This window comes from Vanellus vanellus (genome assembly GCF_965231255.1).
Source record: "Vanellus vanellus genome assembly, chromosome: 3".
Taxonomy (NCBI): domain Eukaryota; kingdom Metazoa; phylum Chordata; class Aves; order Charadriiformes; family Charadriidae; genus Vanellus; species Vanellus vanellus.
In genome coordinates this window covers 113,460,390-113,474,120 of record NC_138907.1, presented here as the reverse complement: position 1 = coordinate 113,474,120, position 13,731 = coordinate 113,460,390, and the positions used below count along the sequence as shown (strand labels likewise).

The 13,731-nt window shown below is 36.2% G+C and overlaps 1 protein-coding gene across 1 annotated transcript in view; it reads left to right on the top strand.

Moving 5' to 3' along the window:
* ROCK2 (Rho associated coiled-coil containing protein kinase 2) overlaps window positions 1-13,731 on the top strand; it is a 104,677-nt gene that overhangs the window by 67,665 nt on the left and 23,281 nt on the right. Inside the window, exons 6-15 of the mRNA XM_082480183.1 lie at window positions 3,425-3,569; window positions 6,119-6,257; window positions 7,978-8,069; window positions 8,829-8,988; window positions 9,570-9,633; window positions 11,404-11,483; window positions 11,863-11,911; window positions 12,672-12,807; window positions 12,937-13,028; window positions 13,262-13,508. Of these exons, the coding sequence (XP_082336309.1) occupies window positions 3,425-3,569; window positions 6,119-6,257; window positions 7,978-8,069; window positions 8,829-8,988; window positions 9,570-9,633; window positions 11,404-11,483; window positions 11,863-11,911; window positions 12,672-12,807; window positions 12,937-13,028; window positions 13,262-13,508 (1,204 nt within the window). The remainder of the gene's footprint in view (window positions 1-3,424; window positions 3,570-6,118; window positions 6,258-7,977; window positions 8,070-8,828; window positions 8,989-9,569; window positions 9,634-11,403; window positions 11,484-11,862; window positions 11,912-12,671; window positions 12,808-12,936; window positions 13,029-13,261; window positions 13,509-13,731) is intronic.

The following is a 13,731-nucleotide window of genomic DNA, read 5'->3' as shown; positions in this document are numbered from 1 at the left end:
ACAGGCTGAGAGAGTTGGGGTTGTTCAACCCAGAGAAGACAAGGCTTTGGAGAAACCTTATTGTGGCCTTTCAATACTTAAAGGGGCCTTATGAGAAAGATGGAGACAAGTTTTTAGCAGGGCCTGTAGTGATAGGACAAGGGGTAATGGTTTTAAACTAAAAGAGGGAAAATTTAGATTAGATATGAAGAAGAAATTTTTTACAGTGAGGGTGGTGAGACAATGGAACAGGTTGCCCAGAAAAGTTGTGGATCCCCCATCCCTGGAAACATTCCAGCTCAGGTTGGACAGGGCTCTGAGCAACCTGATGTAGTTGAAGGTGTCCCTGCTTATTGCAGGGGGGTTGGACTAGATGACCTTTGAAGGTCCCTTCCAACCCAATCTATTCTATGATTCTCAGTCTTGGTCATAGACAGTGAGTCATTCAGGTCTGATGGAGATCCTCCTGAGGATGAAAACTGAACTGCTTTGTCTTCAGCAAAGTAATCAAAAGAATGATGCTAGGAAACACTACAGCCTGACCACCAAGTTGTCATAAGCTGCAAGAATATGCTGTGTCTCTTGGGACAGACTTTTTTATAATTCTGCACTGCACATCTCACATAGTTGTAGAAGCCTCCCTTGAAGTGGAGTTCCGAGAACCACACTGATCTTTTGAGGTGATGAGAAAAGTTTCACGTAAAACACTGGCCTGAGACTCCCAGAAGGAAGCTTTGTATTAGAACTGCTATTGGAAGTGTTCAGAGGCTTAATACTTGAAACCACGGGAGTAACATTTTGTCCAGAGAAAACCAGCACCCTTTAGATCTCTTCAAATGGTGAAGTACAGAGGCATAAGTCATCGTGCAGAATGGAGGGACTGTCAAGATGCCATGTACTGCACAGAGAGGAATTAATTTCTCTGTTTACTTGGCTTTGATGCCAGAGATCATAGAAGCTAACCTGACTGTGGTATTAGGAGTATCCAGTACTTAAAAATACATACAGAGCAACGCCCAAATTCTTTGAAAGAACTAGTGTGTAAATGAGAGGAACAGGAATCTGGGGATATTATATTTGACTGATAATGGACCAACCTCCCCAGGGATGTGGTAGTAATCCCCATCGCTGGAGTTTTTCAAGATGTGATTGCACAGGGTGCTAGAAAATCTCATCTAGGCTCTCTTTACCGCAACAGGTTGGGCCATTTGGTCTTTCAAGCTCCCTTCCAACATGAAGTGTTCTGTGGTTCTGTGAATGCATTTTTAGATTTGTTCCTGAGACAGAAGGTAGAGAGTTTTATGGGGAGTAGGTACAACTAAATCCATGTGCTTGAGAGAGAGAGACAGTCCATTGAAAACTGATGTTAGCACACAGTGCGCTTTTAACTGCAGAAATATTTTTGTTTGTTTTACTGTTCAATTCTTTGACATCTTGTCTGAAAACTTCAGGCTTTGTTGGAAAGTAGCTTTCTTGTTGCTACGTACCAGCCATCAGACTTGGGTAGGGCTGGGTTTTTTGGCACAACCTTTGCTTTGTTTGCATAAAACTTCATAAAATATTAACATGTATAACATATTAAAGTTGTTCTTGTTTTACTGTATTAATTATAGAGGAATGGGAAATGGGCTGTTATTAAGTATGCTTAGATGTCGAGGTGATGAGGCTGTGACTAGAAGCTGTGATCTTCAGAGAAATCTTTCAGAACTGTTTCAGTGACTTCATTTTTAAAGCAGCTTCTTACCTAGGGAGGGATGCAGGTGGCTTCAGCCAGTCTTCACTGAGTGAAGACTCGGACGTTTCCCTTGTAATTGTGCATTTGGGTAAGGAAAGATAGACACGCACCAGTGTTGGAGGTCTCATTAGGAGGCCATAGAGTCCTACTAGGTCAGCAGAATGACATGAGCCTAGAGCAATTCCTCCAGTGCTCAAAGCAAAGAGAGGCTTAAGCTTCAAAGAAGACCTGTAGGTTTGTGCAGAGAGAGCTGTTACAAGCAGGATTTTCAAATAGTGGTTCCTGCCATGTGCCAGATGCACTTTTGAATGTTCTCAGCTTTAGAATTCTGGAACCTTTGGGCTTTCATTTACTTCCCAGTGTTAAAATGTGTTCATCTGTATTCTTCTATAGCCAACAAATGCATTAGGTCTTCTAAAAAGAGTTAACTTTTAGTTTAATTTTCTTACTCCAGGATGATCAAGCTATGTGCTGTCTGGTTCGTAGTATAGAAATCAGAAGTTAACCTGCTCTTCATTCTGGAACTGAGAAGTTAAAATTTCCTTTAGGTTTCAGCTTCAGCATGGAGTTGTAGAAGATGATAGACATTTTACAGGAGGACATTTGAATTACTCTTTAGGTCTCTGCAGTATTTAGTCATCACCTTAGTTTTTGCCTGCCAGTTTGTGACTTTCCAGGATCCTGGCTTAGTACATAAATAAAAGCTTTTGGGAGTTCATATTGTGTGTTTGAAAAGAAATGTTGTAATTTAGTGTCATAATTTTTACATGTCAATACATTTCCCAAAGCAAAATGTTTTTCTTCCTTTCTTTAAATATGAATTTTGATTTCAGTTGTTGCTACTAAATTCTGTATTCATATTCAGAGTTAATATGTATTGCCGTTCATGCTGATGGCATGAAGAACTTTGTAGGATGACTTAGAAAAGATTTCAGGTTGAGAGACAGGATAAAAGATGAGTGTGGTTTTGGTGCTTCTCTAACTTCATGCAGGATTTCATGTCATTCATCCGTCTGGTCTCTCTTGGATGAATGCAGTGAATTTGATTAAAGGAAACAAGGCTTGTAAGTCTGAACCAGCATGCTGGCAGATCTGACGATGCTTCTGCATCATTTAGCCCCTGCATTTTTAGTCTCTCAATGTGAAGCAAAGAGGATGAAGAATCATTCCATTAATACAGTTGTGTTAATCTGTTAATAAAAATCGCCTTTAAAAAAACAAAACAAAACTTTGCTATTCTTTAAAAATAACTTTTCCTTTTATTTTTTTTCCTATCCTTAAATAAAAAACAAGGTGGGACTATAAAAAATTGATTTATTGTCCGAATTAGACAAAATTGTTATGTATCTGCTATGTAGGGCCTAGAACTCATAGCTTGTCAAAATTATTCTGAAGTTTGCCCTTGAATTCAGTGAGATAAGGAGCAGTCCAATATGGTGTGTAGCTTTGTATTGAAGCCAATGGCAAAAATAATAAAATTGGTCGATTTTTGAAAGATGTGATCAAGAAAAAACATTATGGAGTAGACAAGGGGGAGCACATTACTAGAAATTGTCATTTCTGGAGTGAAAAAGAGACTCTTTCAAACACATTCTTCAAGCCAAATATTTTGATCTACTTTTTATGTTTTTCTGGTCTACTCATAGACAAATTGTTTAAAGCCTCAGAAGTACTTTTAATTGAGCTGTTGGAATTCTTACTGTTGCACAGACAGGTATGGTGCGCTGCGATACAGCTGTGGGAACCCCTGACTACATATCGCCCGAAGTTTTGAAATCGCAAGGGGGTGATGGTTATTATGGACGGGAGTGCGACTGGTGGTCTGTAGGCGTTTTCCTTTTTGAGATGCTAGTTGGTAAGTAGTGATTTCTTCTGCTAATGACATTATTGTTTAGTCTTTACTGTGCCTTTAGTGGTACTTTGCTGCAAGGGGGCTGGTTGTAGCTCACTATCTAACAGCTTCCGACTTTTGGCTGATGCTGTTGCTTCATTCCTGTTCTCTTTGCTCTCTGTCGCTGTTATGCTGCGACAGCTGTTTGCGTGCTTGCTCAGTGATTAGTTGCCTCGGCTCAGCTTAAAAGTAATTCTTAGAATAGTTTTAACTGGGGTCAGCTACCTCACCACCTCATGAGCATTTGTGCCACCTCAGGGGCAGTACTGAGTTTTCAGGGATGCAGAGATGGGAAAGGAGTGGGAAGGGCAGGACTACCCCCCCCCCCCTTTTTTTTTTTCTCTTCATGTTTTTGTTGGTTTTTTTTTCTTTTTTTCCTTGTGTTTCCACCCTCCCCACCCTACAATCCCCTTCCATTTTTTTTCCCCAGCATTAGCAAAGCTTTCTGTTAAGTCAAAATGACTGTAGAAACATGGATTGATTCTTTATTCTATGCTTGAGTCAGGATTTTCCGGTAAAATATACTGGACTGCTATGGCAACGAACATAGAATATAATCTTTTAAGGCGATGAGTCATCTGCATCTTAAAATACAGTAAGGATCAGTATTATAGTCTGGTAGCAAAATACTGATTATAAGAGGACAGAATTGAGCATATAATTATTAAAAATCCAAATCAGCATGTTCTGGGAGTATTGCAGATTTGATATTTCTGGTATTCTGAGCCAGGAAAGGCATTTGGATACATGATGCTATCGTAATCTCTGCATCTTACAAAATTAAAGCATTTTGACTTACAAATCCTGTGTTTTATAATTAATAATCTCTCATAAACAATTTTAGCAATAAATAAAATTCTTCAGTTACTAAAATATACGACACAGAATATTTTCTCAGAGCCTCTTTTTTTTTTTTTTTTCTCTCCTTTGTATCTGAGAGGGCGTGTTCTCCCCTTTTTTAACCTTCTAATGAAAACATTTCTTTAAAGTGAAATCTTACTTAGTTTCTCCATATCCCACACATGGGTAGAAAGCTTCTATTTTTGTTTGTATTTACATAGCAGATTCTGCCTGTGGGCTTCTAAAACTACGCTTTAAAGAAAGCACGGAAAGCGTTATGTTGTTCTGGTTTTAGTAAAAAAGCAGTACTAATGAAAGCAGTACTACTTTTTATGGTGTGCTTAACTAAACACTAAAATATTGGTCACACGATGAATTCTAACATTAGTTCCATGACCTAGGATAGGTTTGAGGTGTGGCATAAATCAAAGCGGTTTCTGAAACTGGTGACAATTGAGAAGGAAGGGGTAAGTTTGGAAAGAGGGAGGCAGCAGCTATCGGTGATCCCCCATCCAATGTACTGGTGTGGCAACCTAATGAATTTACTAAAAGTCTAGAAGTTTGATTCAAGCTGGTGTGTACTAATTTGTTATTTTTCCATAAAATGACAGAAAGACGCTGTTGCATTTATATTATTTTTGAAAGATGAGTGGTTTTTGTCCGTTGGTCTGTACATACGTATTTTCACATACCTAGCCTTTGAATTTGTCACTATCTTATTGGAAGCATGCAGTCAACGTGCTGACTGCCCTGCCGGGTGATCCCTGCCCGCGTGCAGCACACCAGGACGGAGGAAAGAGCCTAGCTCATGTGATTTGATTGTTTACCTTCTCTATTAAACCTACAGATTAGTTATGAGAAAGGATTTATATAAAAGTTGCAGCCTCTAGCTTACTGACCCAAACCATTTGTATATTCAGAATGTTGTCAGTTAACTTGTATTGATGCAGGTAGCTGACATTCTGCTTCTTTTCGGTTGTCCTCATTTTACCTTTCTTAAGGATATTTGCAAAGAAATTAGACTTAGGTAAAGCCCAGGCTGCAAACCTTTAGGTTACAAAGGTCTAGGATTTTAAAATCCATTTGCCCATGTGAATATGGGCACCCAAGCTGATGGAATTTATCAGTCAACAAAATGTATTTGTATGGGTTTAACAGTGCGGTAACAGACTATGAAGGCTCCTGCTCAGAGCTGACTTGCCTTAGGCAGCTGCAGGGGTAGGCAGGGTGGACCTGCGTTCCTCTGAAACAGTCTTTGGAGAGCTTTGGTGGAATTTTTCCAACAACTGTGCATTAGCAAATCTTTAATGAGTTTCAGTCCATTATACTCAGGGAAGCGCTTAAAGGTGGGGATTTATGTGGGTATCAGCCATAATGTAAATTAGAAAACACAGCGATAGTCTTCAGGTAGAACAAAAGATGTAATTCACTGGGGAAAATTTTGGCAGTGATATGCAGGATGGAAAATGGTTCAGGCATTTTAGAGAACAAGTATTTTCAGCAGTATACGTGATTTTGTATCCTGCATTCCAATTTTACTATTTTTTTTTTTATATAGGACACTATTTTAGGTAAAACTGCTTGTAGGCTTTTCTTTATATCCTTTGTCTTTTTCAACTTACATGACTTGTACATGACTGAAAATCACAGTCAATTTACTATTTTATTTTCAGGCGATACTCCTTTTTATGCAGACTCGCTAGTAGGAACATACAGTAAAATTATGGATCATAAGAACTCATTACATTTCCCGGATGATGTGGAAATCTCTAAGCATGCAAAGAACCTTATCTGTGCCTTTTTAACTGATAGGTAAGTGCATGTATGGTTCTGGTACTGTTTACATTTTGGGTGGTATTAGCACATGTACATTGTAAAAAAAAAAAAAAAAAAAAAAAAAAAAAAAAAAAAAATAATAAATCCTTCCATTACTTCTCCTAATCTCTGTTCAAATCTCTTGAGCAAAATCTCCTGCTCTCTAGTTTTTCTTTTGGGGTGGTTTTTCCAGGTATTGTATGTTATTTCTATGAGCAGTTCTGACAGCTCTTGTTAACAACACAGTTTGTGCCAGACAAATCTGTCCAATTGCAGTGTATAATACAGTAAAAAACCTGTAAGGTTGAAAGTAATTTGTAAGCTCCAAGGCAGGGACCAAAGTGTTGTGCTCAGTGTCTAAGCAGGTCTTAAAAAAATGAAAGCAAATACTTTTATGAAAATAAGCATGTATTTACTGAATTTGTTTAAGCTTTCTTAGAATGTTTGAACTTTTTTTTCATTTGCTTTGTTATATTAATTTATGAGTATAGCTAATAAGCCAGCAAGGATATTGTTTTGGCTATAAATAGATCCTAGAGGTCTCCCTTTGTGGAACTGAGCCGTTTATTGATATTAAGGTGTGTAAGCTTGTTTTTGGCCTGAACACTTACATTTCCTTTAGTTCCAGAAAGAAGAGATCATCTTCAATGTCTCTAATTTAAAAGAAGAATGTTGTAGGTCCATAGTTAACTCTGTATCGATGATGCCTTCCTATGCTTTCCTGTGGTCTCCTGAACTTGGCTACAGCAGAAAATCTAGCCTCTATAGAATGAGGGATTAGGGGAAAAAAAAAAAAAAAAAAAAAAGAGCCTTCTAATGGTTTTTGCATTCAAAGAGAGATTGTTTGCTCTGTTAAGCAAGGTCACGGTTACTCAGGAAGGATGTGCTTTGACAGAGTTTTTCACCCTTACTAGCTGAAGGGTAGAAAGAAAATATGAGTAGAATTTAATAATGTAAATTCAGCGAGGTGTACTTCCCCTACGTGTGTCCGTCTTCCTGTTTATATTTAATACAGTGCTTGAGCGATTTATTTGAAACAGATGCCTTCTTTCCGTATGCGTGATCATTGCTGAAGCACTTAAAGAAGGAATAAGCACTGACCCTATGATTTATTAGTTCTTCTGTTGTTTTTTTGTCCTGTTCTTGTAGATAGCTTTAAGAGAGACTCTTCTGGCCAAACTAAAAGTTTCTTGTCGCAAATATCAGCAAAAGATGTGTCAGGGTTAGTTATGGGGCAGAGGATGGAATTCTTAAAATACTTATTTCAGTCCAGCTCTGAATAACTGTTCTGTGCAGCGAGTTAGACCTTCCTTCACTTGCGTCTTAAGGTTTTGTCATGTGGTTTGGCAGACACAGAACTTCTGCAGTTTTTTTTCCCCCGAGGGTGTTGGGTTTTTGTTTGTGTTTTTACTTTTTTCTTAGTTTTTGCCTCAGTGCTCTCTTTCTTGCTTTACTCCCCACGTGGCAGACTCCAAATCTGGATGTGTTAGCAGTCGCAGGGAGAGCGCACGCTAAGACACAGAGTACATTTTATATAAGAAACTACAGATCAGTGGTTGGTGGTTTTTAAATTTTTTGTTTGACCATTAATGTGGTCAAATAAAAAGTCAGTCTTTACTGAAACTTTCTTTGCTGCTTATGAGGAAGTTAGAATTTAAATAACAAAAAACAAGTGCTGTTTTTCCTAGTGTGAACTTGGTTGAATTGCTGTGTTTAGGGATGTGCGACTTGGGAGAAATGGGGTAGAAGAAATAAAGCATCACCCTTTCTTCAAGAGTGATCAGTGGAACTGGGACAACATTCGAGAGAGTAAGTAAATTAGCTTAAAAGTTCCATTTTATTTAGTGTTTGCAATAGTAGAAATGAAAAAAACATTAGGCTGTATGAATTAAGTCTTTTCTGTTTATCAAGTGTCTTGCTCAAACTTCTGTATTTATCATTTGTATTATAAAGACTCCGTCGGTAAGGCTTAAGAAATACCCATTTTTCCTACTGGAATTATGCTCACCTTTACCATGATTTTAATGTATAAACTTCTGTTTTGAACAACAGAACTGGACATTTCAGAATCTAACTAAAAAGGATGCACGTTAGGTTCTGTTTCTTTCTGGGTTTTGTTTTGGTTTGGGTTTTGTTGTTCCTTTAACCTTCTGTAGTTGAGACAGTAGTTTGACAACGGTCTTGTCAGTTTTACTGCTTTTCGTTTAAGGCAACGTGAACTTTATATCTTTAGGCAAAAAACCAAAGTGTGTCAGTTTAGATCATAAGCTTGATCATAACTTCTGAAGTTTTTTAAAATGATGATTGTATTTAGCATTCTATTCTCAAATGTGATTACCTCAGCAAATACATTTTGCGCATTAGGTATTCTGTGCACTAGGCAACTAATATAAAAATAGATTTCTCTTGAAAAAAAATGTTCATAGTAATATTTACAGATCTGCTGCATGGTTAATACATATTTAACCAGCAGGACAACTTATATTACAATCTTTTTAACATTCTAGAGATACCGCTATAGAGTGCGTGGCTGAATCGTGAACTTGATCTTTTCTTCCCTTTTTATAGCTGCTGCTCCTGTTGTTCCTGAGCTTAGCAGTGATATAGACAGCAGTAATTTTGATGACATTGAGGACGACAAGGGAGACGTGGAAACCTTTCCAATCCCCAAAGCCTTCGTGGGAAACCAGCTGCCTTTTATAGGATTTACTTACTATAGAGACAATTTGTATGTGATGCTTTAATATGCATTTTTAGAAATACACCTGCAGATTTTTCTTATACCCTATCTTTTTTTCACTCTAGATACGTAATTTATTCATTGCATTATATTAATTTATGTCCAGTTGTGAAGATGCAAAATGCAGAGTTTAAGTAGAATATATAATTTGCTACTGTTTTGGTGATTTTGCTAACTCTGATGAAGCATAGTATTTTTATATGCACAAAATTACATAGTCTCTTAAAAAGTCTTTTAGGGTAAAAATACCGATAGATTTGTAGTTTAGCTCTAAAATGGCTTTTTATTAGTTGCTCTAGAAAAAAGTTTACACAAGATAATAGCTTGCTGGGACTCAAATGGTTAAGAAATAATTTTATTAATTAAAAAATTATAATCTGCTATGGATTTGAAAACATGTTATAATTAAGAAAATATTCAAATCAGAAAGATGCACTCACGGAAATAAAATACGCTTCATTCTGAGAATAGCATAGGACAAATTAAGATTTGAGAGAATTGATTAAAATGAGTTGTTGAAAACTTGAATAAGAGCTGGAGGGCTTTGTTTTTGTTTTTGTTTTTGACAGGTTGCTAAGTGACTCCTCTCAGTCTTGCAGAGAAAACGAATCTGTCCAATCTAGTAAAAATGAGGTTAGTGCCTTTTTTCGTAAGTGTTAGTGGTATGATTAACTAATTTTGTTAAGTCTGTTAAGAAAAGACAAAGTCTAAAATAAGTTTTCAAGGAATTTCGGGGGAAGCTTTTTGTCTTTAGATGATCCTCAATAGAAGTGATATTTTCTGTTTACAGGACAGCAAAGAGGTAAGTATATTATTTGAATTATGAAAGGAGTCAAAGAATTCCTACATAATTTATGTGAATGTGAGATATCTTAAATGTTTATTCACCAAATTGTTAACAGTAAACCAGCTGTATTTTGAAACCGTTATTCTCAAGCATTAAGGTACTATTGTATAAAGATGAATGAATACAGATTTTTCTCAAATTCTTTTGGCATCTAGAATTTGTTTGGAAAACAAATGTGTAAGGCTCTGTTTGCCACAAACACCATCACTCTTGGGAAGGTTGGGAATTTTGGTTCCACGCTTGCCTGAGTGATTCATGACTGATTTATTCAGAGTTTGGAAAACTAAATTGTCACCTGCAGTGATAAAAGAATGTTTAAATCATGCTTGCAGTTGAAGTGAGTGTATGGAGCATGCTTATCTAGCTTCTACATTTGCAGATGACAGGAGAATGCTATGAAATCTTCATGTACTTACTTCATTATGTTACTTAAAGTGTAGATAGTATAATTGTAGCATTTCTGAAAACTTACAACTCCTTTTCAAAGTTTTAAAAAATAAGTAAAGGAAATGCACTATGTATTGACCAGCATAAATGTAAATGCAAATTTTTATTAGACTCCATTCCTTACTGTTGTTGCTGAATAGATGAGTGGTTTTAGACATCGCTGAACAGATTAATAGTTTTAGAGTTTGCCTTTTAAAAAGAAATGATACTGCTGTTTAAAAAGCAAATATCATGAATCATGAAACTGTGTATCATGTTGAGATAGTACACGCAGTTGGTAAAATTTTGCATTTCACTTCTGACAATTTTTTTAAATTTATATTTGCTCAAGCAATGAGTCTCCAGTTTTGATGTCCCTTTCAGTGTCCCCGTTCTGGGAATCTTCTAATTGTAACAATTGTAAAGTATTTTAGAAAACCACAATTTTACATTTCATGTTTGGGGGCAGAGGAGGAGGGGAAAGGGAGGAAAAGAAATGCATTTGAAAGCCTGGAGACATAAGACAAATTCAGAATTTGTATTATTTTTAATTTATTACATGAATGTTTGGGTACTTGACTCACAATTTCTTTTTAATATTTTTAGTAAGCAAAACAAAGCATTCCCAAACCTGAAAAGTGTTGTGTTAGAATAAGCATTTCTTCTTTATGTGAGGTCATTGCGCATGCTTAGTAATACTTTCTGAATATTGTCCAATTTGGCCATGTGCCCTCCTTTTTATTTTTTAATTTTATTTAGAAAAGACTATCCCAGAAATTCTGCTACAGTGGAAAGTCTCTGTCTACAGAGAAAGAGTAGAGCAAAGGGTCAATAACAGTATTCTTTGTCCTTAGAAATTTTATGACTCACAACTTGTGGCACATAATTCTGTGATGGTTATATTTAATGTAGCATGCACTAAATTTTGTTGCTATGGATCTGTATCTTTAAAATCATCAGAATTAATACCTTGTAAAGATGTAACCTTCTAGTGATGGTTTCAAAATAATATAGTGGAAGGCTGAATTAATTTTCCTCTCTTTCCCTTTGTCTCTTATTTAATTGAATTACGCTTGTTTTATGTGATAGCATTTTTGACATGGGCCATGCTTTTTTGACATTTTACACAGTTTCAGAAAAAACTAAGCAAGCTGGAAGAACAGCTCAGTAACGAATTACAAGCCAAAGATGAACTAGAACAGAAGTACAGGTGAGACTGTTTTGACCTTTGCTATGTTTATAAAGAAGTTTTGTTACATCTTTTGTTTCTGAATGCTTAAAAGCATTTTAATCCACTTTGGGGATTCCCGACCCTGCAAGTAGACATCACTGTAAATTGCTGGCTTAATTCTTGCTACTCTTACGACTACTGTTTTTTGTGGGGTGGTTGGTTTTTGGTTTTTTGTTTTTTGGTTTTTTTTTTACTTAACTCTCCATAAGAGTCTATCGTTTGAGTGATTTCTCAAGTACTTGAAGTTTCATGTGATTGCTGAAAATAGAGTATCTTACCTAAAATGAATGAGACATTTCCAAACATTCTAATTTCTGTATATCATCAGGGTTTAAAAATATTTTTCAAATGTCTTCAGGTCTACTAATACTCGTTTAGAGAAGATAGTGAAAGAACTAGATGAAGAGGTAAGTGTGGTTATTTCTTATTGGAATTAGAAGCATTTCTGTGTGGCTTTTTTCCTTAGGAAACAACAAATTACTTTTGAGTAGCTGTGTATTTATATCAAGTAATACCAGTTGATTTCTTGATCTTCACAAGCATGAAATTGTTGTCACTGCTAAAATATTTTCATTATGATTTCTGTACTACAAGTACGCATTTGTTTCCAGAATTTGGTTTTTTTACTGTGTTCTTAATTTGGAGCACAGCGTAGTATAAATATCTTCTATATGATTCTAAAAATTGAAGATGTGAGAGTAACGTTGTTAGAAGAGGAGGGCCATTCTTTGCATTGTTCTAATGGTATCAGTCAAAAGGACCCTATTTTTACCCCTCTTTGCACCTTAGTGCTACTACACATTTGTTATATCTTTAGTGGATGTGTATAACTTAATGTATTGTTCATCCAGGTGCAAGTCAAGACCCTACATTACATGTATGTTTCTGTGCTTCCGGAGTGGCTGCTGGGCAGGTTTACCAGATTCATCAAATCCAAACAATCAAACACTCTTTAAATTGTAAAAGTTCCTGACCATAGCTAAGCCTGTCCCGGGCTGGATTTGACCACGTGTTCTGGCACACTGTGTTTGTGTCAGGCAAATAGACTGTATTTCTCCATTACAAACTAAACTGAGTGCATGAACTGTCTTTTTATCATTTAAAGCGTACCATTGTTCTGTATGTAATTAGTGGTGGGTTGTTTTTTTTTTTTTTAAATATATCCAGATAACTTCAAGGAAGAATGTAGAGTCTGCAGTCAGACAGTTAGAAAGAGAGAAGGCTCTTCTTCAGCATAAGAATACAGAATACCAGAGAAAAGCAGAGCATGAAGCAGATAAGAAACGCAATTTGGAAAATGAGGGTATGTTGAACCATGATTGAAGGGTTCTGTTTTGATGTGAGTTTTTAAAAGATAGAATGAATGCATTATAGTTCAAAATGACGCTTTTTCATGACAGTAATTAACAATGTTGAATTGTTTTTGTTATAGTTAACAGTTTGAAAGACCAGCTTGAAGATCTAAAAAAGAGGAATCAGAACTCTCAAATATCCAATGAGAAAATCAATCAACTACAAAGACAGGCATGCCAACTTTATTATGTATATTTTAAAATAATAGCTGTTTGAAGTACAGATTTTTTTTCTTTCCCAAAAGTTTTAAAAGCTGTTCTTTCTTGTCACATCTCGGTCTTCAAACTTAATCGTAAAGTACACTCCTTTCTATTTCTTTAATCCATAAAATCTAGTATTCTGTGGTAGACATAGTAGTTGTTATATTTTAATTGTTTCTGAAGCATGTTTTTATCAATCTTTAGTTGGATGAAGCCAATTCTTTGCTGCGGTCAGAGTCTGATACTGCAGCCAGGTTAAGGAAGAACCAGACAGAAAGCACGAAGCAAATCCAGCAGCTGGAAGCTAATAATAGAGAACTACAAGATAAGAACTGCCTGCTGGAGAATGCAAAACTCAAACTGGAGAAGGACTTTCTCAATCTTCAGTCCGCTCTAGAATCAGAAAGGAGAGATCGAAGTCATGGATCAGAGATTATCAGTGATTTACAAGGTATTCCTGCAAATCTTCTGAAGTTAAGATTGCTTCTTATTTCAGAAATAAAATTAGGTTTTGGTGATGTTGTTTGAGCTTCAGATTGTGACTAGATTAGTGTGCTGTTCTATACAATGTTATATAAGTGTGGACACACATTTAAGAGAACATTTATAAAATGTTACTGTAATTTTTAAAATCACCCCAAAGGGAGATGTTCTTAATAGTCAGAATTAGAAGC